Below are 18,379 nucleotides of genomic sequence, written 5' to 3'. Positions count from 1 at the left end.
TTATTGGTGTCAATTCTAGGTGGTGGTGGAACAGATCTCAAAGGCAATGCATTGCCTGAACATTTTGTAAAAATAGGCAGCTGGCTGGAGCACAGATACGCTTACCAGTTTTGCTATTGAGGGGAATGCTGAATGAGTGTGAACTCATTCCTTATTAGATATGCAAGAAGAGCTAGTTACTTTGCAGCAGGAGGAAAAAAAAAATCTATAGGATATCACACTAAACACTCAGGTTAATCTATGAGATTCAAAGCCACATGAAACTCGGTGTTAGCATTTCTCCTGTTCACAGAAGTGCTTAATGATTAATTCCTTCTCGGGAGTACAACAAAATTATAAGGCTACACTTTGTTTTTCTTGGCACATTGACAGAAACTCAGTGATTCTGAAACTCTCTGAACCTGCTTTCTTACATGTTTTTTGCATTGTTAGAGCTTGATCCTGGTGTACGTTTTTCTGTGTTGCTATGTGATCATATAATTCAATCCTTTTTAATATCCCTTTGTATCATAACTTTTTTTTTTGGAATGTAAAAAAACTCCAAATACTTTTGGGAATGTTTAATTGGATGTACCTCAAAATTAAGCATGTGTGACCTTAGAATTCACATCAGTTTCAAAAAGAATTCAAATGTTAGTTACCTGATTCCGAGCATTAAAATAAGCATATTGAGTAAAAATATGACTGACTACAAACTTATTAATCTGGTTTCCTGTTTTACCATGTAAAGGATACAGGTCAAAACAGAAACCTGAACTTGAGTTGGGTACAGGTAGTCATTTTATCCTGGAAATATGGACCACAGTTCAGCAAAACATGTAAGCATTATATCATTTTTGGAATGCAGGCCTTCTGGGAAATGCACTTGCACTAGTTATAGTTAATAGTTAAGGCCCTGATAACTTTGAATTACAGATTTCACTGAAGTTCACTTTGAATTATCATTTCACTGAAATTAAGTGAAAACTTGCAATGTCCTTACAGAGAGATAGTCCTGGGTCTGAAAACTGACCCTTTGAGCTAATTGGACTGCCACAGTCCTATCGGTTTCAGTGGGAATATTCCCATCATGAAAGGGGACAATATGGGACTCTGCAGAGAAAAATGTATTTTTGCCTGTGTTGTAGGAAAATGTATTCTGATTATGTGTGTGTGTGTGTGTGTGGCTTTCAGGTGCAAAGCTCAGTTTCAGGCAGATGATAGTGACCTTGCTCATGTATTTTTTCTCTATCATCTTTTCTTTGCAAATTCATATTTTGTGAAATAAGTTTGTAAGGTGCTGAAGCATCCTAGTTCAAAGGTTTAAAGCATCCTAGTTTAAAGGTTTACAACTCCCATGTCTTTATTTCCTGCTTGGTCAAAAGGATCAGTTAATTTCAGGGAGACTCCTGTTTGACTAGAGAATTACTCAGCCTACTGAGCTGAGTTCCAGCTCATGTGTACTTGGATTTATTTTTCTTCTTTTCAAGAATTATATTTTATAACGACTATAATGGAAAACTCTTTGTAGGTGGGAATGTTTTGTAATATATTCATTCTTGTACCATATATGTTTTCATTCGTTCTTATTTCTTAGTAATGTGTATAACATTACTCACAGATTACAACCTTACTGAAACTAAGGATAGTTAACAGTGCTTCTGCAGTAATTTTACTTAACTGCCTTTTAAGAATGCCCCACAAAATGAGGAGGATGCAGAGGACTTTGTAAAACTTGGTGTATTCATTTAGTGCTTTAACAACATCTAAACTACCCGATAAACTTGGAATACATATATTTTTAGCCACATATTTCTATCTTTTAAGTAAGCTGTACATGCAAGATAGGTATCATCAGCAAAAATCATTTACTATCTTTTCAAATAGTAAATGAGATAGTTTAATTGTAACCAACCGTCCAAATATCCGCTACTTGTGCTAGACTCATACCGTGTAACACGTGTCATAAACCCTCCTTCACGTACCAATGGCTATGTAGAACAGGTATTGTTCCTGATAAGTGACTTATCGGTGTCTTCCAAACTGAGAATACAAATCAAAAGCTTTCTAAACATTGAGCTACCTAGATACTAAGAATAACTGCCCAGCCAATCCAGATTACCAGACACTGTAGCAGTAAATGGTCAGCAAGTAGTGCATTTCACAGAGAAATAAAGGCTGTTCAGCCTCGGATTTATTCAATAGTTTATTACAAAAGTAACTTGCAATCCAATTTAAATACACTCTAGTACTTTTTGCAACCTTTTCTGTTGTTCAGATATTGTGGTACTGATCTCTATTAATGACAACTTTCTTCCTGCTGTGTTCAGACTACTTGATTAATTACAATATAGAAAACTTCATCGAAACTATCTTGAAATCCAACTAAAATGTATGACTGCATGTATCTACAAGTTGTAGGGATTCAGGTACCATGACCACAAACGTATTTTAATTGTTGCCACAGTAAAAATATTCATTTATTTTACTCATGTTAAAAATGCAGTAAAGAAAACATGTGGCAAATAAGCCAGCACTTCCAAGTATTCTACTTCCATTGGAACTTTCCTAAGTCTGGTTATATCTAATACCTTGGAACTTGAACATCAAACTTACCCAGAAAGCCTACAAGATCCTGTAAAATACTTCTTGCCTTTAAAATGCCCTCATTTTACTTTTTTTTCTTTTCTTCACATTAACTTAACTGCAAGAACTTGTACTGTCTCCATCTGCATCCTGTCTAGATTTTTGTATCGGGCACACTGGTGTCCCACTTTTATCCCACCCCCTCACCCCAAGAAATGTGTATTTTTTTGCCTTTTGATGAACAGAACAATCTTAGGTTAGGTGTAGAACTGAGTCTATTCTAGAGGCTGCTGGCCCTGCAGTCATGTGAAAACTGTGCTTCATTCAATTTTGCCTCCTCTTTTCTTTAGCTCAGAGATGGTCAGTCCAGCAAGAAACTTCCCTTCTCCAACTCAAATGTAAAGCTTGTAAAGAAGAAGGGAAAATAATGTCAGGCCCTTCAGCGGCTCATGTTGGACGCCTCCATCCCCTTGGCTGTGGATTGTAGTTTGAATCAGCTGTTGACAAGCAATAGTCAGACCTGGAATCCATGGACATGATATCAGGATCTGTTCTAGACCGTTGACTGCAGTAAGCATACTGCAGCTGAGACCCAGCCTGTGCTGTGGCACTTGAGGCAGACAGGGAGCTTTTGGGGGCTGATAAAACACCCGTTTGCTTCCCTCCTAACAAAGCTACGCTACCACCGGGAGCTGGAGGCTCATAAGAAACTTTTTGTTTCCATTCATCTGGTGGCTCAGGAAGCATTTTCCTGCGAGCAGCTGACACTACATTAGCAGCAATGGATTCCTGCATGTTTTGGGGCCCAAAAGCTTCATCCACTAGGCCAAGAGGGGATCGGGCGGCTGCTTCCCAGGGAGTCAGTCTCTTGCCAGGCCTGTCGACTGCCGTGTCTGGCTTGCTGAAGTAATCGGGGGCAGGCTGAAATATAAGAGGAGAAGTAGGAGAGACAGCTCGAGAAATGAATGAAGAAGGTCTCCCAGGGAGTGATAATGAGCGTCCACTGATTCTTCCCTAGGAAAAGAAAATGTCAAATACAATTACTAAACAAGAAAAAAAAACAACGGAGCCACTTCACTTCAAAACTGGAACAACAGGTCCTGAACGCACGTGACACGCTGGCAATCCCGTTTGATGCCTGTGTGTACTTTTTTAATACTTTAATTTACTGGAAAGACAGAAGGTATTAAAATAGAGGAAGAGAAAGAAGCAGGAACGAAGACAGAGCAAGTTCAATCTTTGAGGGAAGTAAATAGACGAAAGAAAAGCTTTTACTGAAAAGGCACAGTTACATTAGCATCTGTGCAGCTTTTCCACTACTTAGCTAGAGTGCCTTGTTCTGAAAAGACCATTCTTAATAATGGAAAAGGAAGTCATGTTGTGACAGTTCCCTGTGTGTTTACAAGACTCTTTCTAACACACAGGCGCAGCCAAATTTATTTGATAAGTGGTTCTGTCCAGGACATCTTCCTGAGAACATATCTTTGGCAATCTCCCTTTAAGAAGGGCATTTCTTACTCTAACGCCATTGGACTCATCCTAGTTTTCACTTTTCAAAGCACAAAAATGAACTAAGATGCTAATGCAATCATTCACTTAATACCCTTACAGGACGCTACTTAACCTGGCTTCTTTCAAAGGCGATGCCCTCAAAATTTCAGTACATTCCGACCCATTTATAGGAGCAATCCATTCATATTTGACAAATCCTAATCTTCTTAGTAATGCAGCACTTTGAAGCAGAAACTGCGCTCACGAGGAGGTTATGTTGCCACAGTCATTTGGCAGTGTACAAAACGGGAACAGTATTTTCCCCAAGCCAGCCACAGTCTTTGTGTTACACAGGTAAATTACATCGTTCTTACTGACTAGTCACTATATATGTGGTTCCCAAACTCACTGATTTCCACCCACTGATTCATATCCTGAGGTTTAAATGCCTTTAACTCCGAAATCCCATGAGAAATTCCAGGCTCCTTTGCCAGAGGCTTTGCTAGAATTTAATTCAAACAACATTGGCCTGTGTTACTTTTCCTAATAAGCTTCCACAACTTAAAAGAGTGGGAGCATGTTCTACATACCGTCTGGTAGGTATCTGATCACACAAGTTATAGCCTGTCTAGCAGATTCACATAGAAATGTCAAGGTTTATAGGCTTTTCTGTCACAGGATCTTGGTAACTTCAAGACACTTTGAATGCCCCTCCTTCACATCGGCTTTGAAGACATGTTTTTATATCACTTGTACATAAGAGAAGGAAACTGAGAGATTGCTGATTTCGTTATTTTCCATCAGTTTGATAGTGCTCAGTCTGAATCTCTTAGAAAGATGTAATGTGACACACAGAGGTTATGTAATGAGAGTTTTGACAGGTTTCACAACTAATGCTTTTTTAACAGGACTATCCCTTCACCTGAACAGTAGCTCTGAACAGCTATTCCCAGTGTACAGTTCCAAAGATGAAACTCCCCAACATAATTACTTAAGGCAAATTTTCCTGAGATTCTACTTCTATCCAGAAAAAAATACTTCATTTTGGGCTAACTTGGCTCAGTTAATTCTTAAGAATCCTCACTTAAACCTTGACACAGTCAAACATTAAAATGTGGCTGATCAAATCATGGCAGAGACAGATCCAGGCTGAATACTCTGAGATAGAAAGCATATAGAAAGCAAGAATTACCTGTTTGGACGGTAAGTGAATGAAAGAAAATATAGAACTTTTTCTCTATACCTTCACCTACTGGGAGGGATTTCATCTCACCTGGAAAAAAAGAGTCTAGGTAATAGGTCGTGCTTGGGGCCAATGAATGGCAGACCCAGATAGGCCAGAAAGACTTCACCTTTCTCTGATGTATTGTAATTTCTTTCTTCACTGAATCCACAGAAAAGAGCTTATTCAGCAAGGCTGATTAGTGTATTTTGTTTAAATTATTTGCAGAAGTATTTTTTAAAGTGCAAAATCAAAACAGTTATGCAAAATGAGATACAGTTTATATTAGAACCATGAAAGTCAGAAGGTCAGTTTGAACAGAGGGATGAAAAAGTTAATCAAACAGGTTCACCTTGTTAGTCCATGTTAGCCCTCTAGAAGGAGGGTTCTAGAACACTGTGCTGAGTAGATAGAAAATATCCCCCATTATTTAATGGATATTCCAGTTCCAAGCCCTGTGAGGAGAGGACAAGCTGAGAAAACAGTTGAGAAAATGCCTAACATTTCAAGTAAGATCAAGAAACTGTTTAGTCTGCCATGTTTCGAGAAAATTTCCAGCGTTCATCAAGTTGCAGAAGTATCTTTTTGGCCTAACTACTAGTGAAAAAGCAGGAGCTAGTTTTCATTGGCAGAGTTTAACCAGAGAATGATGAGTTATCCTGTGTATTTCACTATTTGTCTAACAAAATGGACAATTTATTACGTTTTGAAGGCACAGGTTTAACTTGTAAAAGCAGAAACAGTGTAGCCAAAGTTAAGTGTTCACGTTATAGCACATTCTAAATTTTTAGTAGAGTTGTTAGACCACATTCAACAGAAAATCAAGATCATTAATGGAAAATAAGATGTTTTTCTGTGTTGATGGAAACTATTCTACAGATAGCTTTGTTACCATAGAAGTCAAAGAAAACAAACTGGTAGAAGAGAGCTAAAATGATGTAGAAAAAACCCTCTGTATGAATCAAACAATACAGTATACAGGAAGTAGCACAGAGTTTTGACAAACAGGTTCAAGGATGTTTTACTGGCTTGAGAATCTCCTTTCTCCTTAATTTAGAAGACCTCAATGAATAAGTGTAAGTCATCTATCTACAGCACCTCTAATGTCATCTAAATCATAAATTCAGCTGGTAGAGGTTGTGTTAGAAAAAGCAGAATCACAGATAACTGATAAACTGGAGAATATTATTATATCTTTTGAATTGGTCCTTATAAATACAAATCAATACTGCAAAGTACTTTGGATATGGAAGATTTGAGTTTCATAGGCAAATAAAAATCTTTTCTCCAGAGATTCTGCTCTGTTTATTAGCTTTTGTGCAGCATGGGCCTGTATTTGGCTAGAATGGTAGACCTTGCAGGAAGATACAGCAAATTGGAACACCAGTACTGCCTCGGGAATGTGCTTGGTTATACTAAAATACCTTGTATTCATTTTTTGGTTTACTTTAAACTTTAATCAGACTCTCAGGAATAAAATTGCGAAGTAAAAATCAAAATAATTCTTAATCTCTCATGAGATGAGGAGTGTTCTATTACAGAAGCATGGCTTTCCTTGGTTCTGAATAGGATTGCCCAGTGATCTCTCTCTCTCTACGAGATAAAAGCATCTGTGATTGATAGATTTTTGTCAATGGAATTCAGTTTACAGATTGCCAGGTAAACTGTTGCAACTGTAACAATTTACCTGGCCAGTGACACATTGTGCCAGTTTATCTGGAAAAAAGCATAAAAGGTGATAAATATTCTCCTTTTCTACCTTAGGACCCCAAGATAAGAATAGTTATTTCAAGTCTTTCTCTGTTTTGCCAAAGTTCTATTTGAAAGCACTGTCTTTCCATTTCCTGGAGTAGCTTATGCATGTGATTTTACATCCTGGATCTTGCATGTTTATGTACATTTCTAGACTTCATCTTAAAAGCCATCATCCGAGAGTCTTCATTCTGATAGAACAGACCGGGTTATCCAAACAGTTCCCCGTGTGGACAGCTCTGTTAGGTGGAAAGTGTCTTATTTGGAGAGTAGATTTGGTACAGAGTATACATGCAGCAAGATCTGTATCACTGAAGATAATCAATGGATGCTTCCTTCTTGATGATTGTTCAACCTCCATCCAAGTCACAGCAACAAAGTTCCTTCAAGATCCAACTAACAGATTACAGTATTGTCAGCTGGTTGATTCTCATATGTAGGCAGTTCTTTAGTGTACTTGGTCATGTTTTGATATTCCCAGAGCAGTCAAATTCTAATTCTTTCCCACTTGGTAGCTTGTTTCTAGATACAGTTCTGATGATAAGCTAGGGGGTTTAACTTTAAAATTCTAAAATGCGGAATGTCTTATGTATCACCTCTAGATTTGGTAAATTTAGGATTAATCTCTCCTTGCATGGAGGAAAGGCAGAACAGTGGGGATTTTTTACTGGGAGTTATCTTTTTGGATAGTGAGAGAACATGATCTGGGAGGGCAAATAGTATTCCAGGTGATTTACTGGGGAAAAGGCTGCAATAGTTTGTCCATTCTGTAAGGGTCTGAAGGAATTTAAGGAAAAAGATAAGAGAGTGCCCCACTTACTTCTTGATTTCCAGTTACAGTGTTATGTCTGTCTGTCTGACTTTTGATGGGAAGAGTAGATCAATAAGTTTTGAAGGAAGAGGTTATTGATAGAAGGAGCTGGCTGAATTCTTTACATTTCCCCAAAGAGAAAAAGTTGTAACCGTGCTGAAGGTGGGCAGTAGAGGGTTTGAAGGCTCAGAAGATACAAGAAGATTAAAATATATTTGGCTAAAGTGACGCAAATTATTTTGTATTACATTTATTTACTGGACAGCAGCAGCCAGATGCAGTGATACGTTCGACTTATTTCCTGTCATATTTAATTCTTTAAGATAATGTATTACAAAGAGTGCACAAAGCCTGGATCATAAGTGAGATGGGAAATGCAAAGTGCAAATAGAGACTAATTATTCTACTCTCTGTTTCCCTTAAGCTAGAGTTTTTCCATTCTTCTTCCCAGAAATCAAGGGAGAAGGGAAAGAACAGTGATGTGCTACCAGAATTATTACTTTATAACATACTACTTTAATCTTGTAAAACGTTCATTATAATACCGTACCAGCACTTGAAGCATTATACTGCCAAACATACCAGAACGCTGTATGGTGATTAATTTGTTCTTTTCCATTGCCTTATGTGAACATTTTCAGAGGGAAAATGTGGCAACAGCACTGAGCTTAATGGTCACAGCACTGAGCTTGACTGAGTTCAAGAAGCATCTGGATGATGCACTCAGTCCCATCCTCTGACATGGCTGGCCCTGTGTGGAGCGGGGAGTTGGACTTGATGGTCCTTAGGGGTCCCTTCCAACTCAGGAGATTCTATTTTATGATTCTGTGATCTTCTATGGTAGCTGTTGAAGGTCAAGTGATTCTTAGATGTCAAGGAGAAGAAAGAGCTGGTTGTTGCAATCACAGAATCCTTACTGCTGCTGACTGCTCTGGTGTCTGTGCAAACAGATTACACTTCAGGCTTAGGTTAATTTTACAAATGCGAAGGATATATGAACTGGTCAATGAAGCAAACATTTATTGTACCACAAGAGGCTTTGATATTTATAAGCTGTGGAGTAATATAAAGTAAAATAAATGTAGTATTACTTTCAAAAGAAACTATTTCAGTATATAAGGCAATGAATGTAAACACAGTACTTGTAAAAGGTGTGTGCACATATGGATCAGTTCAATGTAAGCTGGAGGAGTGTGAATGTCTACCTTTAATTCAATAATACCTAAATCACTAGCCCAGAAAAAATGGTTATTTGGACCTTACTGCTATTTCAGATTTCTTGATGATTATGAAAAGCTGAAGGGCAAAAAGAGCAATACTTAGTTTCATAAAATAGTGCAAATTTCAAAGGCCATAGTCAGAAATGTGTTTGTCATTTTACAGACTGAGTGGGAATACAAAATGCAGCTTAGGAAGATCATCTCCTGGTAGCTGTTTTTCTGTCTCGGGTGGCACATCTTAATACGTTGACATGCTGGAAGTGCCTTTTCTTCAGGTAAGAAGATGGATATTAGATTTTTTTGAAAAAAGTCAAGAGTTCTAATTTTGAAAGTAGTTTGACTCTTAATAGTCCATGTCTCAGTGAAACTCTGCGACAGAGACTTCCACCTGATTAACTCACTTAAAAAAAAATTACCTAGGGGGGTATAAGTCACGAATGCAATTTTATTTTTATCTGTTCATTATAGTTCTGGTCCTTAATCTCCTATGAAAGCATGGTTATATCTGAGTTAATGTCAGTGTCTAGTTACTGTTTACACACAATGGGGACAAAAGATGAAGAATTGTACTATCTCCAAAAAAAGGTGGGTTTTTTTTTTAAATAAAGCCCAGAGTGAGGCATTTCTCATTTCAGTTTCTAGGGGCTTGTAGTGCTACTGCAATTAGAGACCAGACCACTGAGAAAATGGTAGGACAAAATAAGTAATACTTGATTATTATGCCTTTTAATTATTTCCTTCTTTTGATTTTTTTTAAACATAAACTAAGCACTTCAGATTTTTAAACTGAACTGTGTGTAGAAGGGAGACATACTATATGTTAATTTTAAGGCCAATAACTGTTTCAGGTGAGATTAATCTCGGTTTCATTATTAGTATGCAAATTCACGAAACTTTTGTTTACTGTCAACCACCTCACAGAAGCTTTATGACAAACTCTGTGTTTGAAAATAAAGTCCCTTTTAGTTGTCAAATAATGGTAGAAAAGCAAGATATTAAATTTAGGCCTTCACTGCTGCAAAGTGGCTGCGTGGAAAAGAAACATGAGTGCTGCAGACCTGTCATACATTAGTTATTAATTTATCCCAGTTTCCACCTGTCTAAATGAAAGAAAATCAGCGCTTTCCATCATTGTTTAATTTTTATCCATATACAATAATCAAAATAAGGTACAATTGTGCCTATAAAAAGCAAATGGCTGAAGCTCTTTTGGCTATAGACATACTAGGTTTTTTTGGAAGGAAGAATATTTGCTGCCACCTTCTGGACTTTTACAGCCTAGAGGAATGTCATAGAAGATGGATCCTTCTGAATGAACATTTGAAAAGGGAGCAGAAAAGCGGCCCTACTTTCTGACTTGGTGATTTGGTATGAACACTGAAAAGGTTTTAAATCAATATAAAGAATATCAATGGTATGCTTTTCTAAAATCAAATAAAATAAATATTACATTGCAACACTTGAAGGCAGTGGCACTTTTGTTGCTGAAAATATCCAAACTAAAAGATAAATTGTCTGATTCTTTATAATTTTCTTCTCTAATCTTTCAAATTGAAATTTTCAGTCTTAGTTTTTTGGTTTTTTTTCTCATTTTCTTCATCCCATATGATCCAACCATTTCAGATGCTTTTCAACCCAATGAACCGGTAGAGTTCAACCATTTCAAAGAGTGAGAGTACGAAAAAATACCTGTCAATGACAAAACACTCCAGCAGCCTTTTCCTTGAAAAGTGGTACCACTACATGCTTTAGAACTGGTTTGGGAGTGAAGTGTCTCATGTTTACATGTGAACTTGCCTATGTATATTCAAGCTGAGAGCCATGTATTGGCTCAAGAGGAACACCTTGATTTTTACAGCTAGTTTCTGAGAACTTTGATAGCAGCAATAACATTCCATTAGGATGATAGGTTTTATGTATTATTACAAGTCTAAGCTGCTGTAGGTTGTGATGTCTTTGCGCAGCACACAGGAGAACAAGGAGACTGTCCTTGTGCTTTCTTTGCCTGTCTAAAGTGCAGGGTATGTGTAACCCCACAGGCTGGAGAAGTCACTGTGATGTTCCACAGCTCCTGTGCTGGCAGCACAGCCAGTGTTTTCATGCATAAAACAGTAGCACATGCAGGCGTGAGGTGCATACCCATGTCTTCCCACTGTCAGGTCTGGACCTGAGGCTGCACGCTCACTGATGAGGACTGGGATGTGTGCTGCAGAGCATGGCTGCCCTTTGACAGATCCCAAGACCTCCGGTATGGGACCAGGCAGACCCAAATGGGAGAACGTCTGATGTGAGTACAGGGAGGCAAGAAGCAGACTTTCAACAAGGAAGAACAAGGAAGAAACACACAGTGGAAGGACAGAGAAGAGACTGGACAAAGCAAAACCGGGAGCTCGATACAGAAGGGAAACCTGTATTCAGCACTGGGGTGGAGAGTGATGAGACTGGAACCTGATAGCCAAGGTTCCTGAGATTGCATAAGAAGCTTAAGAAATGGAAAATTCATCCTTGGAGCTTGCATCGAGGCTATTATGGGGAGACCAGGAAAAGAGAAAGATGAAGAAATGGTGCAATGGTTCGTTCATATGGTGAAAAGAGCCTGGGCCTACTACTGTGACTTTTCCTCTGTAGTCCCAGGGAAATTTCTTCCCCAGAGGGATAGAGTGAGTGTGTTCTGCCACAGTCTCTGCTGTTAGGCCCTGCTGGAAACCTGTGTCATCCTCCCAGTGATGATTCAGGCATGATGTCGACATGCATTTGCTGCCAGTTCCTGTAACAGCACGATGGCAGTTGTCTCTGGTGGTTCGAGCCATGCTGAAGGAACCTGTTGGTTACAGTATACTGTCTGATAGTATTCCCGGGTTTAGTTTGTTGTTCTTAGAAAGCTCTTGGGTCTCAAACACACAAAGCTGCCTTGATCAGTGCTAGCAAAGTTTGAAAGCGAAGTATTCAAAAGCAAGCCTCATTGCCCAGTGCATATGCATTTGATTAAATTTGAGGACTTCTGCCCTATCCAGTGCTGTTTCAGGCCTTCTTTCAGGAAATACTAGGATTATATAGTAAAGAAGTATATTGTTCGAAAGATGTTTTCACTGGTTGGATTCCATAGCTGGTCACTGAGGGTTCCCTTTCTGGGCTTCCACCTGGAGACCTGTGATCTCTTAACACTCACAGAGTGATGTTAAGGATCACATACTTTGATACAGTAACCAGTTCACATGCTACTGGACTGTGAAGATGCTAAGTGTCTTGAAACAGATACCCAAGGCTACTGAGTGTCCTGATGTCAGTGCCTTACTCCTCGTGCCTTATTCAGTCATTTGTAGAACGCAATCATGTGAAAAGGAACAGTGGCTTCTGACTGACCTGGGTTCTAACAAAAAAAATCTATGAGGAACTAGTTCTGCATGGAAAGCTCACTATGAAGAGTGTGCATTAAGTAAGGAACAGTGTGCATTAAGTAAGGAATGGTGCTAAGCATGGAACAATATCAGAACAGGAGAGAGAAGAGCTATTCGTCAGATGAGCAGTACCATTCTGCGCCCTGAATTGAGTCTGGAGTCCTACAGAAAAACAGCAGACGATGACATGATCACAGATGTTTTTGTCACAACAATGCCCAGAATGGTTGGTTTAACATTAATTCCAAGTTCCTTGTTTTTGCAGTCCAAACAGTAGTGTTTAACATTGTTTTTTTCATAATTGCATACACATAGGGTCAGCGTCTTGATTCATTACCATTCCGATAGCCGTGCCAAGTCTGTCAAGGTCCTCCACCAAAACACCTCTCTGAAATAACCTTAGGATGGGAAACATTCATCATTTTGTACACTCACAGCTGTGCAACAGAGCACAATGCAGGTGCAGATTTCCATCAGCATGCAGGTTGTATTGCAGCCTCTCACCCTGTGGAAGCTTTTGAATTTTTAATGGAAAGCCATCGTGACATTTTTTTATTCTCAGTTGTCACAGCTCTGCACTTTCTAACACCAGCCAAACCAGCAGCAAGGAAGTGCATGGAAATCTCTTCTGAGGAAAGCTGGAGCCCAGTTTGGTTCATAAAAGATATTCAAATAACACAGCTAGGACTAGCAGAAATACCTGTAGGTGTTGAAAACTGTTTACTTAACCCAAGAAAATAAAAGTGCCAGCAGATTTGGAGGTTTTGTGGTCACCTGCTTAGGTTCCACTTTTAAATTATGTACCAATACCCTAGCAAGAAAACTTAGTGCACCCAGATGCCTGTACTTTGCTTCTGTTCACAGTAGTAAAGCTTATGTCTTAAAGACATACAAAAGAATCAAAGATTCTTGTTTAAAAAACTTTACTATTGTTACACTGATCACCCCATGCTGGAAACCTTTGTCCTTCATCAAGCAGTCAATCCATAACCATGGTTCAGGAAGTTATTTTTCCCAAAGTTTCCTCACCCTGAAGAAATGTGCAGTTGTTATAACATACTACCATGTAAGTTTGTGCAGGTTTCACATGCACTGAAACTAAAAACAGTTTGTCAAGATCATCACAAACAGGAATAGGTTTTTTTCCTCTGGAAGCTGCAGCAGCTGACAGGAAGCTTGCTTAACATGCTGTGTAAAGAAAAAAGTCTTTACCTGCCTTACTCAAGGAAGCAAATGTTAAAACCATGGAAAGAGCATCATCTGGTTAGTCTTATCTTGTAAAGGAAGAGTTCAATTGTGCTTCTGTAGACATCCTCCCAACATAGTATTTCACTGAGCTTCGGGATTTTTTCCTACTTTTTAAATCATTTGATAAAAAACCTGAAGTGCTTACTACAGGAAGCAACCAGCTTGAAAAGTGCTTGTCAAACATAGCTCTCAAGTAATTCCAACTCCTCCCTCATGTAATCATATTCAAAGGTAACGTTTACTATAACATAAGAACAGTTGTGATCATGGGTACTATGAAGTGACGGTGGCACCAAGTGTGCTGGGGCTTTGTCAGGCTCACATATTTTCCCAAGAAATCTACCATCAGTGAGTAATTCAGAGCTTCTGCATCCACAGGTTTTTGAAGATCTTGTTTCTTCTTTGTATAACGTTTCTATTTCAAGCTGAGCAGCCTCATAAAATAACATTATGCCAAGCTGGGTAATTATGATCTGCACTTGCGTGCCGAAGCACCAAAGCAATCGGTGGAATCCTGGGTGTTTGACTTCAGGCAAAATAAGTTGCATCCTGTTCTGTTAAAAAGGCAAGACTGGAAGAGTTGATCTTTTTAGAGCCAATCATTTTTTACTCTTAAAGCTACGAAATCTGGCAAAGGATCCTGGAAAAAGAGAGGAGAAAGAGTTTGCAAATTGTTAGTTGTGAAGAGTGCTGTCGTGGCACTGGTATTTCCCTACCTCATGGTGTACAGAGGATACTCCGCAAAGCTGCTGGAGCAGAGGAGCAGGATGGTAAGGCCAGTCCCTTGTTGAGGTGTTGTCCTGGATACTTGATAAACAGTGCTCCTCCCAGATCACATCGTCTGGTGTCAAGTTCTCTTTATAATTGCTTATAATCTTTTATCAGAGTTTTCACCTTAGCACTTTCAAAATCTCTCATGTGTAGGAGCTATTTAGGATAATCATTTGTAGATCTGTTTTCTCTCAGAGAAATAACCTACTGATAGGACCTTCTGTTTTTTAAAGGTCTCCTGTTTGGTTTTGTGGTTTTTTTGTGGGATTTCTTGTTGTCGTGTTTTGGTTTGATTTTTTACTGAGTATTAGCATTTTGGTTCTTTTCACGATGTCTCTTGTAGGTAAAAAAAGACCCAAACCCAAACAGGCTCTGTGATGTGAGCACTCCATCACCCAAGGATAATGTAGAAAATTTCCACAAGAGGCTGTAAATAGTCAGCCATCTCTGTGCAGAATAATTAAACCCTTCTTAATGTTTTTTTTCTTCTCTTGTGACTTCAGCATTTTACGATCCTCAGACAGGTATTTTATCCTGTGCAGTCTTTGCTTTTTCCCTGAAGTTGTGTCCCCAGTGCTTCGCTCCCTCTAATTGTAGTAGTTTGTTCTCTCCATATTGCTGCTCTGCCGCTCATTTTCCCATCTGAACCACACACCAGCCCCTCACTTCCTAATTTTTGGAGGCTACTGATACCTCAACCTCTTCGTACTTCATTACTTCACATACAGTTTTGTGCGAACTCTGAAGATCTGTTTTAGTGTGAATCGTAACAGCATTCAGCCGAAAAGGAAAGAAAGTCATTGCCACTTGACTGCTGCGGTGACAGAAAAATCGGTCACTGTGGTTTTGAGACTGACTTTGTGCACTGACTCAAACCTAAATATTTATGTAAAATAAAATTAGGTATACAAAATACATAAAATAAAGATAGTTACATAAAATTAAGGCCAGCACATGAAGACTGTGGAAGAAATTAACTGAAACCTTGTGGTGGCTGATATCAAGATGGCATTGGCTTGATCTTGAAGTGAATTGCCACTGTGTCTAGAAGACAAGCGGGTATTTTCTGCTGCAGGGCTTGATGTGACTGTATTATAAAGTCTCACATCAGCAGCCAGGAGCTTTTGGAATCAATCAGCTTATTGTCACTTATTTCTTCCATAAGAGATCAGAAAGCAAAAAGAATGAGGCTTATTTGTAAGACATAGTAATGCTTGCTCTGTAAATGACCCTGCAGAAGACATTAATCCAAAATTCTTTGTTTGTTTCACAGTATGTTTTCTTTTACTGGGCAGGAAGGTAGTAATATTGGTTCCCCTGGGGAAGGGAGTAGAAGGTAAGCAGGTCTTTGTTCAAGAACTAAATTTTGTCTTTTACTTTTGCAGCCGAAATTTGAACTTTTTTTTCCTTAAAAGCTACCCATCTCCAAAACAAAGCTTTTCAATTCAGGTTTATAGCAAGATGTTTATAACTGAATCAGAAACTGAAAGCATATAAACTCTTGATTGAGGTGACTGGTTTTTTGAAAAGACTGTCTAGAATGTAAGATCCACACTGGCGCACTATACAACTCTAAAGGTGTTAAAACCAGCACAAAACACTCAAATTCCTCCTTCAATAACATACTAATGGTGTGTTATTAGGGATGGCTTACAATTCACTGTTAAATATGTTGTTGAAAATGATAATTGCATCTTGGTTCCCTTGTGTTGTATTAAAATAACCTATGATTCTGTGATTCCATGCTTCTGTGAATCCTAATAGCTTTTTCAGAAAATCATTACCAAAGCTCACTGCCCTTTCAAAACAGAGTTTCAGATGGCTCCTCTCTACACAAACCATTTTCTTGACATTTCACCTATGTTTGACATCATCGCTAGCTTTCAATTTGGACCCATGACAATGAGCAGCTTGACTTTGCTCTAAATACCTGCTTCACAAGAGATCACATTTTTGTATAAAGCAGTTACTTGGAGTAGGTAGTCTTCTGAAATATTGAGAAGGGTTACAGACTTACCTGATAAGTAAAAAGAGTCTGGAAGCCAAGTTGGATCCAAGAACTATGCATGGGGTTTTCAAAAGATCATTACTGAGTTAAGAGGACTGGTGTCTCTGGGGCTTTTGCTTTTAACTCTTACCGGTGCTTTAAAACAAGTCCTCGGTCGTTGCTATAGGCCTTGAGAAAAAATTGTATGTGAATAAAGGAAAAAATCTAAATGTGATTGCTATCTTAATTTTCAGCACAGATGCTCAGCTTTTTCTTTTGGACAAAGCAGAGAGCAGATAGGTTAATAGCTATATATGTTTGCATGTATGATTTAGTTGGCTTCCTAAGTGAACTTTTGGGTTGTGCTGAAAAATGAAAGATATGGCAAAATTATTGTAAAGATGACATTTGTGTATTTCTGTCTCTCAGGTGACTTTAGTTCTAGACAGGTGGCTTGGGAATCTGAAATGTTCAGTTTCTGTCCACAGCTCTCCTCTAGCTCCTATTAACCTGACCTTTGCCTTTCTGGAGAGCAGGTTTGCTTTGCGTGAGAACACATCCCGGCTTTGCCTCTTGTTTCTTCTGATGGTGATAATGCTGATAATAATGCTTTGTTATTTCTTACTTGGGAAGTGGAATGCCATGTAGGCATACAGATGCTAAAAGCTGGATTTCGGTAATCCCCCACAACATTTTGTGCAGGATACTCAGTAGCTGGTGATGAGTTCTGGCACTTGGTGTCCATGCTGTGTAAGCTGCTGTATCTTGTTAGTAGCCACGTGCATCTACATCAGTGCTTGTGGTGGAAGTACAAACCTGCTAAAAAACTTATCACTGAGGACATACTCTTGGGGTGGTAGGGTGATCAAGTACAGAAGTGTGATTATAATTTACAGCTGCACTTTACGGCAGGAAAGTGCAAGTAAAAGCATGTAAGGAAATAAAATGCTGATTTGAGTTCTGTGTATCTGTGTAGCAGCAAGATACCCTATCTTTGATAGGGCATCTTTAAGATACTAGTATCTTAAACTTCTTCTACCTAAATAGTATATGTAACTTCAGATAAAACTTTTACTGGAAGGAAAGGGAGGAAGGAGAAGGGCAGGAAAAAGGAAGGGAAGGGGAGGGAAAAAATGTCAATTTAACAGGATAGCATAGAAAATAGACTTTGCCTAAGGTATACTGTCAGTTTGTACATACAAGTGAAGCTAAAAAATAGCAACCAAACCAAAGGGAAAAAAACCAAACAGCCGAGCAGACAGAGAGGAAAGGGACACGTTTAATGAGAAGAGAAAAATACAGATATTGAAAGTGGAAAACAGAAAGAAGAGAAATATCCAAAGGATTAAAATATTGCTACTTTCTATTTCCAGGTAAATGCAATGTAATTCTTGCTTGCATTTTCAAAACTTTTTTCCCCCCAAATTTTCTATCATTCTCCTGGATTTTAATAGGGAGATGGATCAATTGGTAATTTTCTTCTGATGCAGTCAGGTTCCTTGTACAAAATTAAAAGGGGGTCCAGAATTCAAAGGAGTGACTTTTATTAGTTTGAGTAGACTTTGATTCCAGTCTGCTTTCTGTGTGTACAGCCAAATGCACTGTCCTCAGCTGTGACTGCAGTTTGAGTTTCTGTCATGGGACCAAACTAAGGAGATTTTGTTTATACCAGGGAATGTTTTCTTCATAATGATAGACCTTCTAAAATGCCTGGGATATATAAGGTCTGTAATCTGGCCTGTAGCTAGCTGGATGGTGGTTTAAACAAATATATTAGCAGATTCTGCCACCTTTATTCACAGAGTGATGCCCTAACCTTTAGCTTCACACTGGGAATGGATTTTGATGTCCTTAGTCATGTGAAATGTCACCTTATTTTAGACCTAGCACCACTGATAATAACAGGACTGCTTA

The 18,379-nt window shown here is 38.6% G+C and overlaps 1 protein-coding gene across 1 annotated transcript in view; it reads right to left on the bottom strand.

Annotated features, from left to right (window-relative positions):
* Positions 1–3,012: 3,012 nt before the first annotated feature.
* SYNPO2 (synaptopodin 2) overlaps positions 3,013–18,379 on the bottom strand; it is a gene marked incomplete at both ends in the record, with an annotated part of 88,373 nt that continues 73,006 nt past the window's right edge. Inside the window, one exon of the mRNA XM_084263512.1 lies at positions 3,013–3,579. Within this exon, the coding sequence (XP_084119638.1) occupies positions 3,013–3,579 (567 nt within the window). The remainder of the gene's footprint in view (positions 3,580–18,379) is intronic.

This window comes from Gallinula chloropus, assembly GCF_964237585.1.
Source record: "Gallinula chloropus genome assembly, chromosome: 4".
Taxonomy (NCBI): Eukaryota; Metazoa; Chordata; class Aves; order Gruiformes; family Rallidae; genus Gallinula; species Gallinula chloropus.
This window is presented reverse-complemented; position numbering and strand designations above follow the sequence as displayed.